This window comes from Rhinolophus hipposideros, assembly GCF_964194185.1.
Source record: "Rhinolophus hipposideros genome assembly, chromosome: 13".
Lineage (NCBI taxonomy): Eukaryota > Metazoa > Chordata > Mammalia > Chiroptera > Rhinolophidae > Rhinolophus > Rhinolophus hipposideros.
The window spans coordinates 45,495,876-45,523,058 of NC_138059.1; the positions used below are offsets into that span (position 1 = coordinate 45,495,876).

General features: G+C 37.4%; 1 protein-coding gene and 1 pseudogene across 4 annotated transcripts in view; both read right to left on the bottom strand.

Moving 5' to 3' along the window:
- Nucleotides 1–27,183, bottom strand: part of PRKDC (protein kinase, DNA-activated, catalytic subunit) — a 296,326-nt gene that overhangs the window by 75,162 nt on the left and 193,981 nt on the right. For all 3 annotated transcript variants that reach the window (XM_081070672.1, XM_081070673.1, XM_081070671.1), the window contains exons 57-62: nt 26,035–26,242; nt 23,757–23,946; nt 22,117–22,332; nt 16,727–16,839; nt 14,486–14,617; nt 4,774–4,953 (exon numbers count right to left, since the gene is read on the bottom strand). In XM_081070672.1, coding sequence (XP_080926798.1) covers nt 4,774–4,953; nt 14,486–14,617; nt 16,727–16,839; nt 22,117–22,332; nt 23,757–23,946; nt 26,035–26,242 — 1,039 coding nt within the window. The remainder of the gene's footprint in view (nt 1–4,773; nt 4,954–14,485; nt 14,618–16,726; nt 16,840–22,116; nt 22,333–23,756; nt 23,947–26,034; nt 26,243–27,183) is intronic.
- Nucleotides 1,589–3,494, bottom strand: LOC308506874 (mortality factor 4-like protein 1; annotated as a pseudogene). The gene is made up of 2 exons: nt 3,485–3,494; nt 1,589–2,463 (listed from the first exon to the last, which is right to left on the bottom strand). The product of its transcript is annotated as a mortality factor 4-like protein 1 (transcript).

Below are 27,183 nucleotides of genomic sequence, written 5' to 3' on the forward strand. Positions count from 1 at the left end.
ATTCATTTCACTAAACATAAAAGAAAGTTTAAATGTAAGTAGTGATATAACCAAAAGTTTCTCTCTGTAATTCTATTAAATGTTCCTCAACATTCAATTGGCTCAGAGGAGGAAATGACCTTTTATTTTTACACTTCCAATTCAGGGATTAATTTAAAACAAACAAAAACCACTAGCAAAATAAGACGATTTTTATCTATACTCTATATATTCAAACAACAATTGCAGTTTCCAGGAATACTAATCTTTAACAGGTGAGAAAAGTAGCTGAAACACAAAGATTTCTTGTTCAATCACCATAAAGTATGTACACTCATTTCCGTTATTCTATTCAACAGCTTTTTTTCCATCTCTTTCCACCCACTGGCTAACTTATTCGATAATATTGAATAGAGGATTTCAGGAATTATAGACCTTTACTTTGTAACTCGCAGTTTGGGAGTCCTACATACACCAAAATAATGAGGAATAAACCCCAAATCAATATAGAGAATATGAATAATTCCTCCTCAACCCACCCACATCCACATCAACCTCTTCCCATCCCCCTCACAGCTGTGCCATGAATGGACCACTTACTAAAGCCTGACCGAGTTACCACCAAAGCAACTTCAGTTCTACATGAAGGGTCTTGGAAGGATACATGTTGTCCAAAGCAAGCAAACAAACAAAAACATTTGACACTTAGAAGGAACCAGTGGTACAGGAAAGAAATCCAAATAAAATTCTATTTTAATTAATAACATAGCAAATGATCCTAAGAGTCAGATTTTGAGATAACACCATTCTAATTTGGACAGGGAAGCCCAGAATAAGTACTATTTAAAAATATAGATACGAGGTCAGACAATTAAGTTCGCGAACTCATCTTAGAAAAAGTGCTCCATACCTCAATGCTGAATTATCACTACAGTCACCTTCGAAGTACTCCCTTGGGAAGCTATGCACTGACGCCAGTGCCTAGTCCACCCTTCAAAGCAATTCTGGAACTCTTTTTCTTGAATGGCCATCTGTGCTGTTGTCATATTACCCTTAAATATCATCAAAGGTCCTGAATATCATTGAAATGTCTTCCTTTCACTATTTCCTTTATCTTCGGTTAAAGAAAGAATTCATTGGGGGCCAGATCAGGTGAGTAAGGAGGGTGTTCCAATATAGTTATTTGTTTACTGGCTAAAAACTCCCTCACAGACAGTGCTGTGAGTTGGTGCATTGTCGTGAATTGTTGGCGAAAAGTTCAGGTTGTTTTCTTCTAACTTTTTCACACAACCTTTTCAGCACTTTCAAATAATAAACTTGGTTAACTGTCCAGTTGGTATGAAATCATAACGAAAAATCCCTCCGATATCAAAAGAGGTTAGCAACATTGTCGCAACAAGTTTGTGAACTTAATTGTCAGACTGTGTGTGTCTACATATACATAGAATGTATTTTGAGCTGTGACCCCTTTAATATACTCTGTTTAAAATCAAACAGAAAACAAACAGCAACTCTGTTACACATAAAACATTTTCAAAGTATAGCATTTGTACAAAAGAAGGACTAAGAACAGCATGTTTACAGAGATCCAAGAACAAGGGTAAGTAAGCTAAGTAAGCACCTCACACAGCTTTCTCTGGTACTCAGGAGGGGCCACTTCAAAATCGCTGGCACTAAACAAAGTAACAAAATTTACCAAGTATTTTAGGAAATCATGAACATAATTTAGTAACAAAGCAAGCTCTTCCAATCCATAGGTATATAGGCCAACATTGCTCCAATTCGTACAAATAATCTTAGTAGTTGTAGTGCTCCAAACACCTGGGATATGGGTGCACCAGGGTGATCTGTGAGGATTTCAGCATACTGCGGCATCTCGTTTGTAGATTAGCTGAGTGCTCATCATCACACTGAAGTATTCCTTTATCCCTGCCACAAATTCATTAATAGCATACTCCTTGTCTGTTTCCTGGAGATTTCTTGTTAATTCGCATAATCCTATAGAATGGAATCCACATTTTTCTAGGCAGGAAGATAAAAGAGCTGTTTGTGTTGGGTAATTAAGTCCAAGTCTTCTTTACTTTAACTTCAACTCTGTTCATGAATGTTTCCTCATTTTCAACAGGCTCTTCTTCTAGGAGGCTGAGGTTTCTCACCGGTACGGTCACCATCTCCACTTCCAGGTGTTTTGTGTTTGTTCTTTTTTGTTTTCACTTTAACATTTTTCTGTTGCAGACCAGATGTCCTTTCCTGGAGCAGCCCCTCTCATCTTCCCCTCTGCATATTGCTCCTGATTAGCCTTTTGAAGTTCTCGCTGTTTCTGCATATTGGTGTCTACATATTTGAGTCCTTTGCTTTCTGGAAACCATTCATCCCAATTTTTATTCCAACCACTGTAATGTATACAGTATTTCACTTGTTTGCCCCTTATGGCAACCTTTACACACTTTGCTTCATAAAGAAGAGGCCCATGAAAACACAGACCTGAAGCTCACTGGGCTTCAGGTCTGCTTCGGTGCCATTTATAGGGATTTACTGCAGCCTCCTCGTTCTCCCACCAGATGGACTCTAAAATTAATATATTTTTAATACATGAGGGGACTGAGTAATCCCCTCATTCTGCAAATATTTATTGAGTGCCTTCTACGTTCCAGACACTATGGTGAACAATGTTGTTTCTGACTGCATGTACCTTAAGATTTATTCTATTTGCCCATGAGAACTTTTTCATGAAGTGGCTCTAATGAATAAACAACTATTATTGGGATTATCATTCCTTTGTATTTAAATGTGTACTCATAATTTAAATCAATCCGGTAAATCCATTTTCAAGATTGACTATTCTGTATGATATTGTTGAGATAATTATTTCACTTTATAAATGATTTACTAAGCAAAAAACTTGAGCCAACCAACCAATTTTACTTCTCATAAATTCCAAAACAGAAAAAAAGTAATGAAGCCTAATTTTTAAAATGTTGACTGTCTACTGGAATTAATAACAATACTTCTTGTTTTGACCTTTATCTCATTGTATTAGGTAAAGGTAGGGGCCATTTCTTTGTTTCAAATATTCCATAGTTCTTAAATAGAGATTTGCAGATAGAATATTCTCTACAAGTGTTTTTGTAAAACAATTCAAAATTTTCTACAAAGTTCAAATAAACAATGAATAGCATAAATGCAGGGCACCAAATTCATGTGTTTGCCAATCACTGACTGTGTCATGGGAAAATGGCTGAATGAATTTTTCTTCCAGTTTGAAGGATGTAGTTAAGATAGTCTGCCAAATACAGGATATGTCACACAAAAGAAACGCATTGTGGCAAGTTCTGGTAAAGCGTTGGCATCTCAAAGAGATAGCCATCCTTGCTAGAAAAATAACTAATGTGAATGTTATGCCAAACGTTAGGATTCCATGGAGTGAGAAAACAAATCATAGTTTCAGATATGAACCACAAACAGAAAGTCATAACAGCAAATGCTGCAAACTGTAGGCACTGACTTGCATTCATGTTGCTTTTTCCATGGTCAATGTCAAATAGCAAGCTCTATGGTGAGTACAAGATGTCATTTATTTACTTGGTGACAGTTAATGAGTCTCCTAAACAACAATGGAAAAAACTTGTTTTTTTAAACAAATATAGAAACAAAACGGAATTGAGATTTTAAAAATCACCTCAGAATACAATGTAAAGAGAAACTTTTTAATACTGGTTGATTCAATACAGTTACTCAAATCTTACCTTTAGTGTGGCCAGAAGAAAAACAATAAGAGAATTCTACTTGCAAATTATAAACCCATAAAAACAGAACTATTAAAAAACCCCACTATATTAATAGTTTCATGATACATCAAAAACAATAAAACAGAAATACCAAGTAGTACCTCATCTCAGGGAATCATTAACCAGTTAGTTTGCAAACTAAAGCTACTAATAAATAATATTTAAAAAATAATTTTTCAATTACTTCAGAGAGGTTACTAGTTACAAAAATACTAAAATGAACCGAAAAGATTTTGACTGAGGACTTAGTAATGATCCACATTTTGAGTGGCAAAGAAAACATTTCTTACATGAAAAGGTAGTCTTTCAGTAAGTATGTTTCAGTAGTAACTGAAAGTATGCCTACATTAAGTTCTCTGCTCAAACCATAGTCTTAGAAAGGCCTTTTCTGACACTCCATCTACGCAGTATCTATAATGGTGCACATACCTCACACTGACCAAAAGGCTGTCTTACCTGCTTCATTACTACCCTACATTACTTTAGTACTTCTATATCACTCAAGCTCTATGACATCTACTACTACTACCTCATGTTATATTCTGTATTTATTATCTGTCAGTCATCTAGAATATTCTTGGGAGGGCAGAGATCTGTGCCTCTTCATCACTGTGTCCCCACCACTTAGAACAAAGTCAGGCATGTGCTCAATCAACATCTCTTGAAGGCAGTTAGGAGGCAGGAAAGAATATGGTGAAATACTACATAAGGAAATATAACATAACAACCTGCAGGGTTTAACCAAAACACTGAAGGGATTTGTTATTAAAACGCAGAACACTTTAATACCAAGTTTGACTTCTGATTATTCTATCACATATAAGATTTTTTTAAAGTATAAACAAATTACATCTACCCATTGGGAAAAGGCAATCAAAACAGAGTAGTCTACTCTGTTAAATACCTTGTGTTTGAACTTGTGAAACAAATGGAGTTATTTTGACATAGTCACAGGAAGGCAAAGTCAACAATGCATATATTATGAAGTATGTGTGTAGACTTTTACCTGGATACAAGAGATAAAAGGTGGAAAGAAAGAGACGGTGGTGTTAAGAAAATGATTGAAGTCCTGGAGCAACTTTTGAACAATGTTGTTTTTTTCAGACATAGTCTTATATTTATCCATCTCTTTTATAATTCCAGAAAATAAGCTGCCAAAAAGCTGCTTTGCAATTATTGGGTCTCTCTGTAAAACAGTCAAAACAAAGACAAATCAGGATTTGAAGTTAAAATGCTGTAATTTACCAACTACCAGAGCTTTAATTGAAAAGTCAAACTGTTGCAAACATATCTACTAAACATTTCAATCCTATTTAGAAAGTTTTAACAGGTTAGAGTATTAACAAGGAGAGTATTTGGAATTTAACCAAATACATCTGCTTGACATATCTTTAAAAAGGCTTGATAGCGGGCCGGCCCGGTGGCTCAGGCGGTTAGAGCTCATGCTCCTAATTCCGAAGGCTGCCGGTTCGATTCCCACATGGGCCAGTGGGCTCTCAACCACAAGGTTGCCGGTTCAACTCCTCGAGTCCTCCGCTCCCTGCAACTAAGATTGAACACGGCACCTTGAGCTGAGCTGCTGGGAAGTACACACTGTTCCCCCCCAAAAAAAGTCCTGTTCTCCTTCCCCAATAAAATCTTAAAAAAAAAAAAAAAAAAAAAAAAAAAAAAAAAAAAAAAAAGCTTGATAGCATGGATTTGGGGTCCAGAGACATGAACTCAAAAGCTGGCTTTGAATGAGCCTGGGCCTTCAAATTCTTCATCTTTAAAATGGGAAAAACAGAACACATCTCATAGGGTTGTGGTAAGGATTAGCCAAGATAATGAATGCCAAGTGTTCAGTGAAGTAACTGATAAAATCCTGGAGAAAGATTAGATTTTTAGGGATTACCCTTACAACAGCATCATTGTAAAGCTTAAGATAACTGATGAGGGTGGCTGATTTGCTCAGTGGTTGAAGCATAGTGCTCATAACACAAGGTCACTAGTTTAATTCCCACAGGGGCCAGTGACCTGTGACCGCATAACTAGACTGAAAACAACAACTTGACATGGAGCTGATGGGTCCTGGAAAAACACACTGTTCCCCAATAAAAATAAAAAACAAAAAAGATAAGTGATGAGTTTCAATAAAACACCAATTGTAATTTTCAAAGTCCCATTATTATGACAATTTAAACTGTTAAAACCATCAGTAGCCATTTTTGTGTTTTTCATGTTTGGGGTACTCATCTCTAACAACACACTACCTGATCTTTTATGATTTAACCCTCACACTTCATGATCACAGGTACATTGCCCTTTATTTATGTCTGTAACACCGGTATTAAGAACAATTTCTGGAATGTAATATAGATATTTTTTTAATGAAGGCATGACTACATGAATAAGTAAAATTTAAATTACTTTGAAAAAAGCTACAACTGAATAAAAAGTGGAATCTGACTTGTTCTTTGTTTAATAAGTAATGGATTTGGCTTATAAAAAGTTATACTACTTGCTACATAAAATTTCAGAAAATACGGATTAGAAAAAGCAAAACTAGGAGACGAAAAAAAATGGCGGCGTGAGGTGAGGCTCTGTAACGCTCCCCTGGAATTTACAACGAATCGGACAACAATAACTCCACAAAGGACTCCTTGCACAGCAGACAGGCAAGACGAAGAGGCCGACTACTGAATTCACCTCCAGGTGGGTGAATCGCGCGAGCGGGGGAGGAGGGAGAGGAGAAGTGCGGAGACGGAGCTGCGCGGGCGCAGGACACAGACCTAGCTCAGTGCTTGGAGCCCGCTGCGCCCGGATCTTCCGCAACTGCGGGAGAGGGAAGGACTCGGACTGCTAGGGCTCCGCTTACGGCCCACAGGGCTGAGGGGGCAGCATACAAAACCGCTGAACCCAACGCTCGCTCATGGCAGACCTCGGAGCAAAGACTGAGGGAAGAGGGCTGAAATCGGTGGTTTAAGCCCTCACTGCCGAGCGGAGAACGGAAGCCTTAGGCACGGAGACTAGCCGCCCCCTCCCTACCCTCCCAGAGCTCGCCCCGACCCCACCTGCCCAGTGCTAGAAGCGATAAAGTAGCAGTGTCAGATCAAAGGACAGAATATTTGCTGCTCTGAGAACTGTGGACCGCAGACACAGATTCGCAGCTCAACTAGTTCCGGCAAAGGGGAGGGAGCTGTGGAAGCAGGACTGGCTGTGGTGGTGGTCGCCGCCATTGCTCTGGGCCACCTCTCACAACTCACCCCGCCCCTGGCCCCACCTATCTGGGCGGATCCCTGCAGGAGTAAACAGAACTGCTGAAACAAATGGGCTCTGAATCTGGTGCAGAAAGAGCTTTGGAACTCCAAAAGCTCTTCGCATACCTATCAACCTGTTGCAGAAGACACTTCTGTAGATGTCTAGGAAGAAAAATAGTAAATCAGTGATTGCCATGAATAACCAAGGCAACAAGATAGCTCAGAAAGAAAGTGAAAAGTCTCCAGAAAAGGAACTTAGAGATATGGACCTTTGTGATTTAAATGACAGAGAATTCAAGATCGCAATTCTGAAAAAACTGAACGAGATGCAAGAAAACACAGAAAGGCAGTTTAATGAACTCAGAAACACAATCAAAGAACACCATGAGCATTTTACAAAAGAGATTGAAATCTTGAAAAAGAACCAAATAGAATTTCTGGAGATTAAGAACTCAATAGAAGAAATTAACAATAAAATATCCAGCTTAGGTAGTAGAGTTGACCAGATGGAGGAAAGAATCAGTGACATCGAAGATAGGAACCTGGAATTTACACAGAGGGAAGAAGAAAGAGACTTGAGACTTAAAAGAAATGAAAGAACTCTACAAGAACTTTCTGACTCCATCAGAAAGAGCAATATAAGAATAATGGGTATACCAGAAGGAGAAGAAAGAGGGAAGGGAACAGAGAATATATTCAAACAAATTGTCGATGAGAACTTCCCAAACTTGTGGACAGAACTGGATCCTCGAATCCAAGAAGCAAATAGAACACCTAATTACCTCAATCCCAACAGGCCTTCACCAAGGCACATTGTATTGAAGCTGTCTAAAATCAATGATAAAGAAAGAATCCTCAAGGCAGCCAGGGAAAAGAAGACGGTAACTTACAAAGGAAAGCCCATTAGATTATCATCAGATTTTTCAGCAGAAACTCTACAAGCTAGGAGGGAATGGAACCAAATATTCAAACTATTGAAAGAGAGAAATCATGAGCCAAGAATAATATATCCAGCAAAGATCTCCTTTAGATATGAAGGAGGAGTAAAGACCTTTCCAGACATCCAGAAGCTGAGGGAATTTTCTAATACACGACCTGCACTACAAGAAATACTAAAGGAGGCTATTAGACCACCATCAACAGGGACAACTTGTGGCAACCGAAACATAAAAAGGGGGAGCGTAAAGGCCTGAACTGGAATATGGGAATAGAGAAAGTAAGCGTACTGAAGAAACTGGAATACTCTAAATATCAAACTTTCTTTTACATAAACTCAAAAGTAACCACTCAAAAAACATCCAAATCTGAAATATATACTGTAATAAAAGAAGAAACAGAGGGAAACATCATAGAATACTACCACACAGAAATAACAGACAACAACAAAAAGGCAAAGAAACAATGGAGACACAGCCTTACCAGAAAACTAAAGACAGAATGACAGGAAATCCTCACATATCAATAATCACCCTGAATGTAAATGGACTGAACTCACCAATAAAGAGACACAGAGTAGCAGATTGGATCAAAAAACTAAACCCAACCATATGCTGCCTACAAGAGACACATCTCAGCTACAAGGACAAGCATAGACTCAAAGTGAAAGGGTGGAAATTGACACTTCAAGCAAATGGTACCCAGAAAAAATCAGGTGTAGCCATAATGATTTCCGATGAAACAGACTTCAGGGTGAAAAAGATAACAAGAGACAAAGATGGACATTTCATAATGGTAAAGGGGACTATACAACAAGAAGACATAACAGTCATCAATATTTATGCCCCCAATCAGGGAGCACCGAAATATACCAAGCAACTACTAACAGAACTAAAGGGAGAAATTGACCAAAACACAATTATACTAGGGGACTTAAATACATCATTGACAGCTATGGATAGATCATCCAAACAGAAAATAAATAACGAAATCGCAGCCCTAAATGACACATTAGAGGAATTGGACATAATTGACATATATAGAGCACTTCATCCTAAAACATCAGACTATACATTCTTTTCTAGTGTACATGGAACATTCTCAAGGATAGACCATATATTGGGACACAAAATCAGCCTCAGCAAATTTAAGAAGATTGAAATCATACCAAGCATATTCTCTGATGACAAAGCTTTGAAATTGGATATCAACTGCAAAAAGAAAGCAGGAAAAAACACAAATACATGGAGATTAAACAACATACTTTTAAAGAACGACTGGGTCAAAGAAGAAATTAGAGGAGAGCTCAAAAGATACATAGAAACAAATGACAATGAAAATACATCCTACCAAAATTTTTGGGATGCCGCGAAAGCAGTTTTAAGAGGGAAATTTATATCATTACAGGCCTATCTCAAGAAACAAGAAAAATCCCAAATAAATAACCTCATGTTACACCTTAAAGAACTAGAAAAAGAAGAACAAGCGAAACCCAAGGTCAGCAGAAGAAAGGAAATAACAAAAATCAGAGCAGAACTAAATGAAATAGAGAACAAAAAGACAATAGAAAAAATTAATGTGACAAAAAGCTGGTTCTTTGAAAAGATTAACAAAATCGACAAACCCTTGGCTAGACTCACTAAGATAAAAAGAGAGAAGACACTAATTAACAAAATCAGAAATGAAAAAGGGGAAGTTATCACGGACACCACAAAATACAAAGGATTATCCAAGAATACTATGAAGGCCTATATGCCACCAAATTTAATAACTTAGAAGAAATGGACAAGTTCTTAGAAACATATAGCCTTCCAAGGCTGAATCATGAAGAACTGGAAAATCTTAACAGGCCGATCACCAGTAAGGAAATTGAATCAGTCATCAAAAACCTTCCCAAAATCAAAAGTCCTGGACCAGATGGCTTCACCAGTGAATTCTACCAAACCTTCAAAGAGGATCTAATACCAATCCTGCTCAAACTCTTCCAAAAAATTGAAGAAGAGTCAGTACTCCCTAACTCATTTTATGAGGCCAACATTACCCTGATACCAAAACCTGGTAAGGACAACACAAAAAAAGAAAACTACAGACCTATATCTCTGATGAATACAGATGCTAAAATCCTAAACAAAATTCTAGCAAATCGAATACAACAATGCATTAAAAAGATTATTCATCACGACCAAGTGGGGTTCATCCCCGGGGCACAAGGATGGTTCAACATTCGCAAATCCATCAATGTGATACATCACATAAACAAAATAAAGGACAAAAATCATATGATTCTATCAATTGATGCAGAAAAAGCATTTGATAAGATACAACATCCATTTATGATTAAAACACTTACTAAAATTGGTATAGAAGGAAAATACCTCAACATAATAAAGGCCATATATGACAAGCCCTCAGCTAACCTCATAATTAATGGTGAAAAGCTGAAGCCCTTTGCTCTACGTTCAGGAACACGACAAGGTTGTCCCCTATCACCTCTGCTTTTCAACATAGTGTTGGAAGTCCTCGCCAGAGCTATCAGGCAAGAGAAAGAAATAAAAGGCATCCAAATTGGGAATGAAGAAGTTAAATTGTCACTCTTTGCAGATGACATGATGCTATACATAGAAAACCCTAAAGACTCCACCAAAAAGCTATTAGAAACAATCAATGAATATAGTAAAGTTGCTGGCTACAAAATCAACGTACAAAAGTCCATTGCTTTCCTATATACCAACAATGAAACCTCAGAAAAAGAGATAGAAAAAACAATTCCTTTTGCAATTGCAGCAAAAAGAATAAAATACCTAGGAATAAACTTAACCAAGGATGTGAAGGATTTATATGCTGAAAACTATAAGACATTTTTGAAAGAAATTGAAGAAGACACAAAGAAATGGAAAGACATTCCGTGCTCATGGATTGGAAGAATCAACATAGTTAAAATGGCCATATTACCCAAAGCCATATACAGATTTAATGCAATCCCCATTAAAATCCCAAAGGCATTTTTTAAAGAAATAGAACAAAAAATCATCAGATTTGTTTGGAACCACAAAAGACCCCGAATAGCCAAAGCAATATTAAAAAAAAAGAACAATACTGGAGGTATCACACTCCCTGATTTTTCCTTGTACTACAGGGCTACAATAATCAAAACAGCTTGGTATTGGCGGAAAAACAGACACATAGACCAATGGAATAGAATTGAGAACCCAGAAATAAAACCACATAAATATGGACAGATAATTTTTGACAAAGAAGCTAAAAACATACAATGGACGAAAGACAGCCTCTTCAATAAATGGTGCTGGCAGAATTGGATAGCTACGTGCAAAAGAATGAAACTGGACTGCTATCTGTCACCATGTACCAAAATTAATTCAAAATGGATCAAAGACTTAAGCATAAGACCTGACACAATAAACTGCATTGAAGAAAACATAGGTACTAAACTTATGGACCTTGGGTTCAAAGAGCATTTTATGAATTTGACTCCAAAGGCAATGGAAGTAAAAACTAAAATAAACAAATGGGATTATATGAAACTGAAAAGCTTCTGCACAGCAAAAGAAACTATTGACAAAATAATGAGGCAACCAACTGAATGGGAGAAGATTTTTGCAAACAGTTCCTCTGATAAGGGGCTAATATCCAAAATATACAAGGAACTCATGAAACTCAACAACAAAAAAACAAACAACCCAATTGAAAATGGACAGAGGACCTGAAGAGACATTTCTCCAAAGAGGATATACAAATGGCAAATAGACATATGAAAAAATGCTCAACATTGCTAATCATCAGAGAAATGCAAATGAAAACCACAATGAGATATCACCTCACCCCAGTCAGAATGGCTTTCATCAACAAAACAAATAGTAACAAGTGTTGGAGAGGCTGTGGAGAAAAAGGAACTCTCATACACTGTTGGTGGGAATGCAGACTGGTGCAGCCGCTATGGAAGGCAGTGTGGAGGTTCCTCAAGAAATTACGAATAGAATTACCATATGACCCAGGAATCGCTCTCCTGGGTATCTACCCCAAAAATATAAAAGCATTTCTCTATAGAGACACGTGTACGCCAATGTTCATTGCAGCTTTGTTTACGGTGGCTAAGACATGGAAACAACCAAAATGTCCTTCGATAGATGAATGGATAAAGAAGTTGTGGTACATATACACAATGGAATACTATTTGGCGTTAAGGAAAGATGATATAGGAACATTTGTGACAACATGGATGGATCTCGAGAGAATAATGCTAAGTGAAACAAGTCAGACAGAAAAAGCAGAGAACCCTATGATTTCACTGATATGTGGTATATAAACCAAAAAGAACAAGACAAACAAATGAGAAACAAAAACTCATAGACACAGACAATAATTTAGTGGTTACCAGAGGGTAAGGGGGTGGGGGGTGGGTGATGAGGGTAAAGGGGATCAAATATATGGTGATGGAAGGAGAACTGACTCTGGGTGGTGAACACACAATGGGATTTATAGACGATGTAATACAGAATTGTACACCTGAAATCTATGTAAATTTACTAACAATTGTCACCCCAATAAAATTAATTAAAAAAAAAAAAAAAAAAAAGAAAAAGCAAAACTAAATAGCACCCATAATTATACTATATGATAGTCACTGTCATGGTTGGTCTCTTACTGTCATTTACACTTTCTTATATGGTATCTAGTGTTTGGTAACCTGCTTTTTTCACTTAACATGGGGCAGACAGATCTCCATGTCTACAACCCACTGATTTTTTTAGACTTATGTACAAATTCCTTCATTTTCGAAGGAGCTCCAAATGCTCATTCTGTTACAATAACTGCAGTAATCAAGATAAATAATGTCTTCAGAGCAATAAGATGCTGATGTTGGACATATCCTGTAATGGCTAGTTTACACGCTCCTCTTTAATTCTTAATGGCAGTCCCAGGAGAGCAGAGGAGGCCTCATCCGTTTTATTCACAATTGCATCCCACTGCTTAGAATAATCCCTGGCATACAGGAGAAGTTACTCCAGATATTAACATTTGTTGAATAAATAAAGCATTGGAATTTGAAGAATTAACAAAAATTTAAATAAACACATTCTTCCTTAAAGAATAGAAAAAAATGTAGTCATGTTTTTTCAAACAATGTTTACCATCTTATTTTTTCCAAGTACAAATGAAATCAACTGACTTGGACATGGGTTTCACAATAGTCTCAGGGTTGCTAACCTACTACTATCATTATGTACCATATCTCTCTCCAGTGTGGACAGAAATAAATCACGCTTAGGAGAGCAGGTGTCAACATTATTTTTGAGACAGTGGTATGAGCACATGTATGCAAGGCATCATAAAAACTGGGAAATAGTAGAAACAGAAAAAGCACTGGACCAGGCATCAAAACACAGAGGGCATTATCCTTGTTCCACAACTGGTGAGACATATGGCTGTGGCCATATTATCCATTCTTTTCTATCTTTCAGTTCTTTATCTGTAAATGTGTCTCATAACTGCATTAATGTCACAAAATTATTGGGAGATTCTAATAAGGGAATGTGAAAGCACTCCATAATAACCCATAATAAATAAAGGGCTGCTGTGTGATGGCAGTTACATGAAACTATACATGGAATAAAACTGCATGAAAATCACACACACACACACACAAATGCAGCAGAAAATGAACATCTGCAGTCTAGTTAATACTGTTGTACCAATTATTATAGGCCTTAATAATGTACTACAATTGTTTAAGATATCACTATTGGGGAAAGCTAGATGAAGGGTACATGGGACACTGTATTAGTTTTCTATAATTCTTTATTCCTGTCAATCTATAATTATTTATATTCAACAAAAAGCTTAAAAAACAGAAAGGGCTATGAAGATATAACCTATCATCACAATCAATATTAGTATTGAAAACTTAAGTACAATAAGATATAAGACATTGTATTTCAGTACCTAGCATAATGCTATATATTACATATTATAATACTCTTTAATTTAAAAAACTATTTCAATAAAGTCAAAGGAATCTCAATCAGGCTTTTGGGGGATAAATATCCTGTGTTTGACAAAGAATTTAGCTAGAAAACTTCATTCACTCTCAATACTTTTACATACTAATGACAGAAAAATATTTCCAATCTTCTGCTATTAAGAGAATTAATAGAGAAGTATACTGATCCTGCTGATAAACTGATAATCTGATTCCACGCTTTCCCAAAAGGATTTTATGTAAGCAATGGTTTAAGTGGCTTAGTACCTTAAAGTTTACAATGATTTTTTTACACATTCTTTTATTCTAACATGTTTGGTAAGAAAAACAGATTTCACTCTCTGACTTTATAGATGAAAACACTGTGGCTCTGAGTATTAGATCTTTTAACCAAGTCCACTGTTCAGGACAAAACAACATCTCATTTATGACATAGTGTAGCCTCAACCACTTTTCCTTGCACATAGTAGACCCCTGTTAAAACAGTTAAAAACCGTTAAAACAGTTTTTATCATTGTCAATAGAAAATGCAGTGTTTAAGGACCAACCTGGGCCACAGCTTGCAAAGGGGTGATCAGACTGCTGTATTTAATCTGAATGTCGGGAAGGTCTCCTTGGCGGTAACTTCTGTACAAAATGACTTGGGCATCGTGCTTCATTTTTAACTCACTCTTGATCTCCTATAATCATTAGAACCAAAGAAGGAAGATTTAAATTCTTACTTAAGAAAATCAGCAGTACATGAGTTATGAAACTGTCAGTACCCATTTTTAACATAAAGGTGAATTAAAGACAATTTTTTTCCAAAATGGTTTAGTCACTATGCTTCACCAGTCTATGGTAAAAGATAAATCAAAAAGAATAATCACTATGGCAGATGAACACTGAAAAGATTATTTAAACATTTATTACAAAGTAATCTGGGTATCTGTAAAATTAAGAGAACTTGATTAAAACTTTTTAAAGCCATGAATCTGAGAGCTGTATTTCCTTTTAATTACCCTTAGAATAAACGTTGGCTATAAGACCCAGCGTGATCACTACAGCCCTTCAACGTCCCAGTCCTCCAAGCCTTTGCTCCTCTACTCAGGCCAGTCTGGGCCTTCTACCTGCTCCTTAATCAGTGCCCAACCCCTGATTCTCCCCCATGCAAGGCCATGGGTACCCTTCTCATCTCTTTGCCTAAAATGTCTTCCTACAGCTTTACACTTATCACCTGGTTCCCATCTCAGATATCATCTCTTCAAAAAGGTTTCCCTCACTATCTCTTTTAACAGTTCTCTCCAGATGTGCTCATCACTTGGTTAATTTCTGACACTACATGTTACTATCTTAACTCATCTCTTTTTTTGTCTGTTGTACACACTCTACTGTAGCCTCATCAGTGCTTCTATTACACTCACCTCTATACCACCAGCATTTAGTGCCAGACATTGAGCACAATGCTCTTAACAAATAAATGACCACAAGTACATGGCCTTCGGATGCCCGATTATTTCCATTCCATTCTTAATGAGTGGTCAGCCACTTCAGATTAGAACATCTGTGTCAGAGGGAATGCACAGACTCACACAGTAAGCCATTCTGAATTTCTTAATGACTAAAAAAACCTTCATATCAGGCCAAAATATCTCCCTGCGATTTCTATCCAACAATCCTGGTTTTATCTCTTCCTTCTGCTGCCTAGTTATTGTTATTTCCTTCAGGTATGCCTATTTCGTTTTTAGGGTTTAATTAGGGGCTACTTTTGTGAACGGGCAAAACAGAAGGTCCTCCAGGTGTGGTGGGGCCAGTGAGAAGAAGTGTGAGATAATCTTGGGACAGTGATTTTGGACCCTAGTCCTCAAAAAAATAGTTGTAGTTACAGAGACAACAGAAAGATGAAAAGTATATTTTCCTTCCACAGAAGATAAAGTGAAACCATTCAAACACTTCATACTCAGATTTGGAAGTTAATTAAGTGGTTAAGGATTTAAACTGAATTAGAACAAAGATAGGGTTTTTTACTAACAATCTAGTCTTCCTTCCTTGAAAATTTTGTTGTTAACTATTGATTTGTAACTAAGATTGAAGCTATGTCTAAACAAATTATTTCACTGTTTCCACATTTTGAGAAATGTGTCTATTAATTCATAGCACACTTGTGCCTCAAATCACTGCTTTTAGCGGTTAGTTCTGGACTGTTTGCCTACCCTGCCCACCTTTTCTTTTGGGACGAACATTCCCTTCCCATCCAGGTACCTCCAGTAGAGTGGCTGGTTATAATGTGTCTTCACCGCTTCGACCATAGCTTATTGCTCTCACAGTGGCCCCTGACCTGAGGAGGATCAAGGCTCTGGCCTTGAGGTAGAGAGTGGGGCAATCCCTTCCCAGCAGCTAAAGTTGTAAGATGTAAAATTCAAGAATAATTGGTGGTCATGGTTACACCACATGGATAAAGGCAGTCTGTTCAGAAAGAAGAACAAAGCCAAGCTGCTGTGAGAGGCTAAAAGAAGGGGCCGAGATGGGGTCCTGCGAGTGCCTGTGAGCCAGGACACACCACAGATTCAGAGGATGACCCACACATTTTATTCCAAGATCCCACAACCTCATCAGTGAGTCACGAATGCCCCTTACATCTATATTAGTTGAAGGAGACATTGGTTCATAAATAACTTTAAGTTATATAGTGCTGCTTCTGTGATTTTGGTTTGTAGACCAATACTGGAACCAATATCTGGGAGGAAGCTTATTTCCTTAGTATATATATCATAGATATTTATAACCAAAATTTTAAAAAAGATACAAACCTTCTCTCGTTTTTGTTCAACAACACCTTTTTTTGCATAAATCAAACTGAGCTTTTCTTGGTCCTTTAAAAATCGTCTGCGTAATCTTAATATTTCTGTCTGATTGTCTGTACCTGAAGAATATAAGGCAGGTTTGTTACAGTTGGCCAGCTTGACAATTGCAGTTGACTTTGCCTCTTTCCCAGAATCCCCTAAAACAAGTGAGATTGTTTGCTTATCATCATTTTTCACTTTTATTTAGTTTTTCTTTTTTCTTTTTAAATAACACAAGCCTATAAAGAACTGAGAACAGCAGAGATGATAACAACTTTTGGAAGCTAGAGAACAGAAAGTTATAACTAACTCAATCCAATCCCAGTGCTGTGATGGAGACAATGGGGCCAGAACAGTGACAGCGGAGACTTGAAGCGCTCAGAGCCTGGCAGAGGCAGAGGAACTACAATGACCATGAAAACATTTGGAATTGGGAGCTGCCTTCTCCCACTTGGCCTCCTGAGTGCTGGCACCCAGGCCGTTAGCCTGCAGGCAGGAGATTGGAGATTGTGCTGCTGGATAATCAACCAGCACAAAAGAGTAGACAGAGATATAGACATATCAGGGGTTTCAATGTTTCGGTTCAGCTCGGTGAAGACCACAATAAGTACAAACTCCCAATTTGTAGCTATTCCTAATTCTTTCTTAGTGCCGCACCTGGGAACACATGCAAAAAGCCAAAAATAATCAGATAGTTTGAACAAAGCTTTCAATATGAAAAACACAAACCAAAATAAATAGGACAAGAGCAACTGTTAAAATCAGGTCATGTAGGGAAAAATTTTTTTTAAGTTATCATTTATCAGGAAGATAAGAGTAGACATTGCAACTGTGGATCAAGTACTGAAAGGATGTTGAGAGAACAAAAAAAGTGCATAGAATGTAAAGATATAACATCACAACATAAAAGCAAGGGTTAGAATATAAGGTTGAAGTTATTTCTCAGAATACAGAGCAAAAAGGAAAACAAATAGAAAATTAGGAGGATAATCCAGAAGAACTGACCTCCAAGCAATAGGATTCCAAAAAGAGAAAACTGAAATGAGGAAATCATCAACAAAATCACGCAAGAAAACATATTCCAGGACTGGAAAATATGAGTTAGCAGTTTGAAATGGCCCTAGAAAAATGGACTAAAATAGACCTGAACCAAAAAACACGTTTGGGAAATTTCCTAAAACTGGTTTAAAGAGAAGATCCTAAGAGTGTCCACAGAGAAAAGGTCCAATTCTTACAAAGGATCAACAAAGAGAATGACATCAGGTTTCTCAACTGCAACCCTGTGGAATAGGAAACTTTGATGAATTCACACTCAGAATTCTACAGCTAAATTACCTATTAGGTGTGAGTGCCACCAAAAGCAATGTATGGCATCAAAGTATCAAAAAAAGCTTACTGCTTTTGACCCCCTTTCTTAGGAAGCTATTTGAGGAGGTGTTCTACCAAAAATGAACTAAACCAAGGAAGAGGACTAAGACCCAGGAGAGGTAAACAGACCCTCAGGATGTGGAGGTGGTCTCTAGACGATAGCTAAACAGACACCTCAAGACTAAGTAGCCTAGAATGAGACAGCTCAGAGACTCCAGGAAAGATTTCTCTAAGAACCTGAAACATTTATATGTTGGGATACAATAAAACACAACTGTACAACTCACAGGAAATTTGGTGATAAATGTGTAGAAATGTAAGCATCTAAACCAAAATAATTAATGCCCTGGAAAAATTATACAAAAAGGAAAAATAATGATAGAATCATTCATAGTTCAACCACAAATAATAATTATGTATTAAAAATAAAAGGAAACTGAGAACTGATGAAATGAAGACTAAGACATAATTATATCAGAGGATGAAGGCATAGGAAGAATTCATCGTGAGTGTGTGTATGATAGATGGGAGTAAGGAACAAGAGAGGGAGCCAAATCTTCAATGTCCATAATGCGAAGCCAAAACAGAATGACTGAAAGAGGGGCTGGCCCGGTGGCTCAGGCAGTTAGAGCTCCATGCTCCTAACTCCAAAGGCTGCCGGTTCGATTCCCACATGGGCCAATGGGCTCTCAACCACAAGGTTGCCAGTTCAATTCCTCAAGTCCCCCAAGGGATGGTGGGCAGCGCCCCCTGCAACTAAGATTGAACACAGCACCTTGAGCTGAGCTGCCTCTGAGCTCCTTGATGGCTCAGTTGGTTGGAGCGCATCCTCTGAAGCACAAGGTTGCCAGTTCGATTCCTCGACTCCCACAAGGGATGGTGGGCACCCCCTGCAACTAGAAAAATGGCAACTGGACCTAGAGCTGAGCTGCGCCCTCCACAACTAAGAGTGAAAGGACAACAACTTGACTTGGAAAAAAAGGCCTGGAAGTACACACTGTTCCCCAATAAAAGTCCTGTTCTCCTTCCCCAATAAAATCTTTAAAAAAAAGAATGACTGAAAGAAAAAAAAGGTCGTAATATAAAAAGACTCATTGGAGAGATAGAAGTAAATATCAAAAACTGGCTAAAAGGGTGTAACTGGTTGCCTCTAGGATTTGGGAAACAGGTACAGAGGGTTGCCATTTCTTCTAGCAAGCTTTGGAAAAATATTTGATTCTAAACTGCATTCATATATCACTCTGATTCAAATAACTAAAGGAAACTGAAATAAAGAATTAAGTAAAATAATGCTTGAAAAGTGGTATTTTAATTAGGTTATAACTTCAAGTTTTAAAACTGTATTCCCTTTCAATGATAATAAATAGTATCATAGTAAGTATTAATTCACCATATTTTATGAACCTCCAAATGTTCTTCTTTAGGCAAGAAAATAAACACACATACTTCAAAGAAGATAGGATGTGAAATATTTTAAATCTACAAAGGTACACGGGGAGACTTAAATATATTAATTGAATTGCTATTACCATTTATTTACCTACTCAGTTTGATGACTGAGATTTTTCAAATCCTTATTAGAACTTTCAAGGAAAATGATTTGAAAAGTAGGTTTCACCTCTTTCTTAATTTCTATACATGGTCTCCCAATTCTACCTACATCATCTGTGACATTTTAATTATAAAAATGTAGACAGGGTAAAACTGTGCAACAATTTGTGCTGTGGACAATAACTGCTATCATCCCAGCAATAATTTATTTCTGAGTCTCATTTCATTCAATAAAAAATAGACTAGCCCAGAGTCAGTCACTAGCAATCACCATTAAGTTAGTTGACTGTAGACTGCCCCAAATGCACACCAGTTTTTAACATTCTACAGAAAGCTGCACATGCCGATAGGTTTGAGATGAGCAGGTGTAAAGGTCAGAGACAATTTATAAGCAATGGGAAGGTGACAGTCACCTTGGGACTTCATTTTAACTTTGGGACTTTCATAATCAAAGTTACATGAAGGACAGAGCCATGCACTCTTAGTGGATCATACACCAGTTTGATGGAAAATCCTCCGTCAAACTCAAGATTTATGAGCAAAAAAGAAGGCTAGATACATTTACCTCTCTATATTAAATTCAGAGAATTGTGCATGGCCACAGGTTTGCAACATAAAAGTGTGAAAAAGAGTGGCTGGGAGTAAGAAAACTATTTTATGTGTGTTTTTTTAGTTCCTACAATTAAATAAAAAGGAATATACCCTTGTTCCTAATTTTACTTCTATCTAAATTCATATGTTGGCATTTACCCAAGATTCTGTCTTGGGACCGTTTCTAATTTTGCATTTTCTTCCTCTGGGCTTTCACTCACTCCTAGAGCTGCAATTCTCTTAAGGAGCTAACTTTCAAACTGACCTATACCCCAGCCCTCTCTGCACTGGATCTTCGAGCTCTGCCAGCACTTCCCACTCAGCCCTCTTGGCATCTCCCCTCCCCTTTCCCATCCCATCTTCTTCCTGCCTTGATCCCAGGTCAAAGGCAGTTAGTTGCCTTTGACCTCCACCGTCAGTCCTCCTCAGGCACTCCAAATGCTGTTCCACACAAACCTCCCCAACAGAAGATCATTCAGAGACCTTGTGCTTGTCTCTGCTGGGTTAATTACCTAAAGCTTTGGTTCATTCCTAAAGCTATACCCCCACACCCTCAAGTCTGTTTTCCCAGCATTCTTTATCTTTCTTCCCAGTATGTCCTCAGCATCCGTTTAATTGGACAGCTACAAGGCACCGAGAGTCAGCTCTCAATAAATGTTCACTGAGCTGCCCTGAGTCCCTTACCCCTCCCAATACATTCCATACTTCTCTATGTCTGTCCTTGTTCATCTTCTCCCTTCCCATATGCTAAACCTCCAAGGCTAGTCTCAAAGGCCACTCCTCTTACCAGGTCTTCCCTGAGACTCTCTCTTCATTCTATACCAGGATTTAAACTCTCTGAGACTTCGCGTACACATTCTGACTCATCAAGTGATCACCTACTTATCGTCTTACTGTAAGGAGTAGAATATATGAAGGTGTGCCTCGGAACATTTGGGGATGTAAACTCTCACAGTGGCTGGGGTACGTGCTTGGCCTTGGAAGGATTGGCTACCCTCCCAAGGACCAAGAAAATATTTACAGGATGTAGAGCCTGGCCTTCTCCTTGGTACAGGTGGGCCAAGCTCTGATACATCTAATCTCATACCAAGGACTAGCCCCGGCTCCTAGCCAGATCCGAGACCAGTTCCTTGTGTTGTTAACACGTATGCTTATTGGCTCCTTGCCGCTGTTGTTAGTGAAGTCCTCAAAACCCCAGAAAGTGGAGGCGAGGAAGTAGCAGTAGTTATTGTTCCCCGGCCGCCTGGGCTGCTGCAAGGTGTTTCGCCCATGCTGATGAAGGGCTGGTGCTGTTTCTGCGCATGATGTTTCGCCCGTGCTGATAACTTTACTGGAGTGGGATTTTGCCATGCTGATGAAAGGCCGTTGCTGTTTCTATGACTCTAATTGACTGGGCCCTGGTGGTATGATGAATTGCCTCCTTGCTTGTTAGTGGTATGATAATATATTCCCATAATCTCTGTCTTGTCTTACTTTCACTTTGTAATGAAACTCTTTAACCCCTTCATCCCATCTTGTGGTTGTGTGTCTTGCGTATCGGGCCTTGAAAATAAGTCTGTGCACAGCAATCGATAATACTTATCGATACACTTACTCACCCTTATTATTCTGGAAAGTCACTAAAATAAATGGACTGAGAGCAATTTATTCAACAACTTTTCTGGAACACATAAAACTATGATTTCAACATGAGCAAAGACAATATCTACTGAATTAAATTTTAATGGGTTTAATTTTAGGTTATAAGGAAATGTGAATACCGTCAGAAGTGTGCTTTCTTTATCTAATCCTCTGCACTAATCTAGGCAGTAGGTCATTTTAAACATGTTTCAGCAACCTTACTTTACCTTTTGCTTTGTTATCCACTTTGTCCCCTGGTAGGTTCAGGTTTTTTCTCCCAAAATCAGGTCCCACTGACTTCAAGGGTGCTCTCTGTGATGTTTCACTTCTCTTGTGGGCAAACAGTAAGGAGGAAGATAAGGAATCAGATGATGAGGAGACCATATAATCCACCAGTGGGTCAATACTGCTCCCAGTAAGCCAATTAAAGGAGTTTCTTCCATCTGAAAATAGGCATGACCACAGCATGTCAGAGCATACTCAGCACTGCACAGCCCTGCCAAGTCCACCCCACACTGGGGCAGTACCAACTGAACACACAGTGAGAGAGAAGGGGGCTCATCATCCTGGCAGCACCTGGAGTGTCCACATGTTCACCTGCAATAAGTGACTGGCGACAGCTCCTCTAAGGATACAGTCATGTCACAGCAGAAGGATACCAGGTGGAGGCTCCATGAGGTTACCAGTGGGCGACCTGAGGCAGCTCAGGCGTCCAAGCCTTAGTGTCTCATTTATAAAGTAGAAAACACATCACCTGCTCCTTTAAGCAGCTGTGATCATTACAGGAATGTTTTATATCTACTATAAAGTACTAAGATCCATGATTTCTAATATTACTGTCATAAAATTTCCATTGTAATTGTTCAAATTAGTCCTACTTCTAGAACCAATAGAATGTGAAAAATTTTATATTAGGCAGGTACAAAAGTAATTGTGGTTTTTGCAATTATTTTTCACCTTTAAAACCACAATTACTTTTGTACCCACATAATATAAATGAAACATGTTGAAGTGTTTCTATAAAATGATTTAGATATTTTACTCTACAACTTGGTACTTTGATGATCAAAGGAAACAGAACCATTTCAGAAAAAGAAGTTTAATAAACTATAAACATAGTAATATTATTGGTTTAACTCTAATTGGCTTCTGAGATATGGGGTTTTAAATTTGATGCACTAAACGGATTTTTCTGTACAAAACCAAAACAGAATACACATGTACTGAAATTTTCCTGTGTTTCACAGTCAGAAATAACCCTTTTCTACTGTTTTTAAAATTGTGGTAAAATATATGTAACATCAAATCGACTATTTTAACCATTTTTAAGTATATAGTTCTGTGGCATCAAGTACATTTACATAGTGGTGCAACCATCACTACTATTCACCTCCAGAACATTTTCATCTTCTCACAACTGACTACATACCCATTAAACATAAATTCCCCATTGCCCCCTTCCCCAGACCCTGGAGACCACCCTTCTACTTTCTGTCTCTAAGAATCTGACTACTTGGGTGGCTGGTTGGAGTAGTGGTTAGAGCACAGTGCTCATAACACCAAGGTTGCCAGTTCGATTACCACATGGGCCAGTGAGCTGTCCCTCCACAACTAGATTCAAAACAACAACTTGACATGGAGCTGATGGGTCCTAGAAAGACACACTGTTCCCCAATAAAAATTTAAAAAAAAGAAAAAGAATTTCGACTACTCTAGGGACCTAAATCCTTTTCTCCTTTGACTGACATATCGTTTTTTGTGGTTCTTATCACTTTTTCCTATTAGCATTTCACTTCTCAACGATCTTACAGTAGAGGCTGCTTCCACACCTGGTGCACAGCAAGTAGGCATTTGGGTTGACTGTTACCTGTGTTTTGTGTAGGTGTGAAATCATACTGCTGTTGGGTGGCCCGTATTTGCTTCACCATTGTCCCTCGAGCTGAGAGAAATCCTTCCTGGGTCGAGGTCGGGAGAGCACCTTGGGAAGCCTGAGTCTCAATAAACATTGGAGTGAGAACAGTACTTCGCAAACGCCAGTCAGAATCAATAGTGTATTCCTGCATGTAAGAGTTTCAAATGAAATAATGGTCCTTCTTTAGCAACATGGAAATATTGCAATTTAAAATCCAATGGTACTATCAGCAAGTATGTACCATAATTTCACATATCTTTGTGGGAGGCAGCTGAAGAACATTTTCGAATTTACAAGTTTTAACTAAATAATTATTTGCCAACTAGAAAAACTAACTGGTACTAGGAGCGAAAAATCATTTTTCTACTCCTTAACATTGTGCATTACAAATAGCTTAATGACATACTCAATAATAGCACCACAATACAACTGCAACAAGTTAAATGACAACTCTTTCCTAAGTACTCACCATGTGCCCAGCACTGTGAAAGATACTAGGAAAACAAGTGCAGGCAGAACAGGGTCAGGCTGTGCTGCCCAGCAACTTGGATCAAGATAAAGTGAACTCATTTGTAAATCAGTTATTAAGGCTACTAGGAGAAGGCACAAATTGGGCATGTACTGAGTGGGTAGAAGGAGTGACAGAAGGGGGGAAAGACATTATGGAGAAGGGAAATTTAAATGAGAAGTGTGAACCATGTGAAGGGAGTGTGAGCAGAGGAGGGTATAGCAAATGTGAATGTTTCAGAAAGGAACATAGGAGTATTCCAAGTAAAATAAAAAACCCAACATCACTAATCAGTGAAATGCAAATCAAAAAACCACAATGAGATATGACCTCGCAATAGTCAGAATGGCTATTATCAGGAAGACAAAAAATAGTAAGTGTTGGTGAGGTTGTGGAGAAAAGGGAATACTTGTGCGCTGTTGGTGGGAATGTAAATTGGTACAGCCTCACTATGGAAAACCCTATAAAAGATCCTCAGAAAATTAAAAATAGAACCATCATATTCTCTAGCAATCCCACTTCTAGGTATTTTTCTGAAGGAAACAAAAATAGTAAGTCAAAAAGTTATCTGTACAGCATCTTCAATGCAGTATTATCTACAACAGCCAAGACGTGGAAGCAATCTAACTGTCCACTGATAAAGAAAATGTGGTGTTTATGTATACAAAGGAATATTATTCAGCCATAAAAAAGAAATCTTTCCATTTGTGACAACATGCATGGATCTTGGAAGGCATTATGAAAAGTGAAGTAAATCAGACCCAGAAAGACACATACCACCATACCTCACTTACAAATGGAGTCTGAAAAAAACCAGACAAAACAAAAAATTCAAACTCATAGATACAGAGAACAGATTGGTGATTGCCAGGGATGGGAGTGGGGAATGGGCAAAATGTATCAAGGAACAAAAGACATGAACCTTCAGCTATATAATAAATAAGACATAGGGATGTAATGTACAACATGGTGACTATAGTTAATACTGTGTTTCCCCTAAAATAAGACCTGGCCGGACAACCAGCTCTAATGCGTCTTTTGGAGCAAAAATTAATATAAGACCCAGTCTTATTTTACTATAATACAAGAATATAATTTTTTTCCTTGCAATGAGAACTTTTAAGATCTACTCTCAGCAGCTTTCAAATATACATTATTACCGTGTTTGCCCCGAAAATAAGATACCCCCAAAATTAATGTAAGACCCAGTCTTTTATATTATATTATATTATATTATATTATATTATATTATATCCGGTCTTATTTTACTATAATAGAAGACTAGGTATAATATAACATAACATAACATAACATAACATAACATAACATAATATAATATAATATAATATAATATAATATAATATAATATAATAAATACTGGTTCTTAATTTTTGCTCCAAAAGATGCATTAGAGCTGATTGTCCGGCTAGGTCCTATTTTCGGGAAACACGGTAATAATATATATTTGAAAGCTGCTGAGAGTAGATCTTAAAAGTTCTCATTGCAAGGAAAATAATTTGTAACTATGATGGATGTTCACTAGACTTATTACAGTGATCATTTCACAATATATACAAATATCAAATCGTTATTTTGTACCCCTGAATATGTCACATCAATTATATCTCAATTTAAAAAAAGCCATTTTAATACTATTAGAAAATGTCTGTCGACTAACAGACGGAAAGATTACAATATTTATTATTATAGAGACAAGTACTTTACCTGAAATTCACATTCTGACAGAGGATGCTCAAACACAGGGTTTAGATAATCTGGACTCATGCTGGTCATTTCAAGCAGAAAATCTGTTGCTAGACTTAAAAAGTGCATTTCTATCTTAGGAGAATATAAGGAATTTAGTGCCAACAATCGGTCCAAAGTATTTGAAGGTAACCTAGTTTCATGACTCCAGAAATTCCGAATAATTAATCTGAAAACCAAAGAAAAAAGCATATTGTTTAAATATTGGCAAACGACAAACCTACAGTGTCATGTGGAGAAGGCACAGTTTTCCATTTATATAAAGCTTAACATAGACGGGAACCACATTCAAAATTTTACAAGCAGTATAATCTGAGTTATGAATAACAATATGCATTAAAGGAAGGAAATACTTTAAAACGTTGGCATATTTAACAGATGGTGGGGACCGGGTGATTTTACTCTCATCTCTATTACCTGGGAAGTTTTCAATGATGATTATGTAATATTAAATATTCTGAAACTGAGAAAACATCTTAAGAAATTACGTATGATTCTTTACTGCATTGCTGAAACAACTGACTCTAGAAATGAGTGCCATGAAATATTAAAAATTTACACCACTTAAGAATCAGTTTATGCTTTAAAATTTATACATGCTTATAAAATCCAAATACAATTTTTAAAGGCTCAATGAATTTAAAATTCATCAGCATGGAAAATTGTTATATATTATCATACAAAAAGTTTATGGTCCTTAAATAAGTAGTACTTGGTAAAACACTCATATAACTGACTTAGGGTAGGCATTTTAGAGGAGAACAATTATCATTCATATTTCCATGTATAATTAATATTGTTTCCTTCTATTTCTAAGGTTTCAAACATTTCATTCAATATTAATATGTTTTGTCACATTAATGTTTTGTCACAATATGTTTTGTCATTAATATTAATATGTCACCTATTTGAGTTAAATGGGAAACATAATAATTACCATTACAGATTTTCTTTTTATTTTGAAATGCTTTAATTCACTGCATTAGCTGCGACAGTTTTAGCCATACCAATTTTCAAGACTTTTATAATTAATGTTACTTGTCAGGATTTGTAAGGCTCATGTGATTTAAAACATATTTTGTTAAACATTATGAATGCAATAGGCAGAGA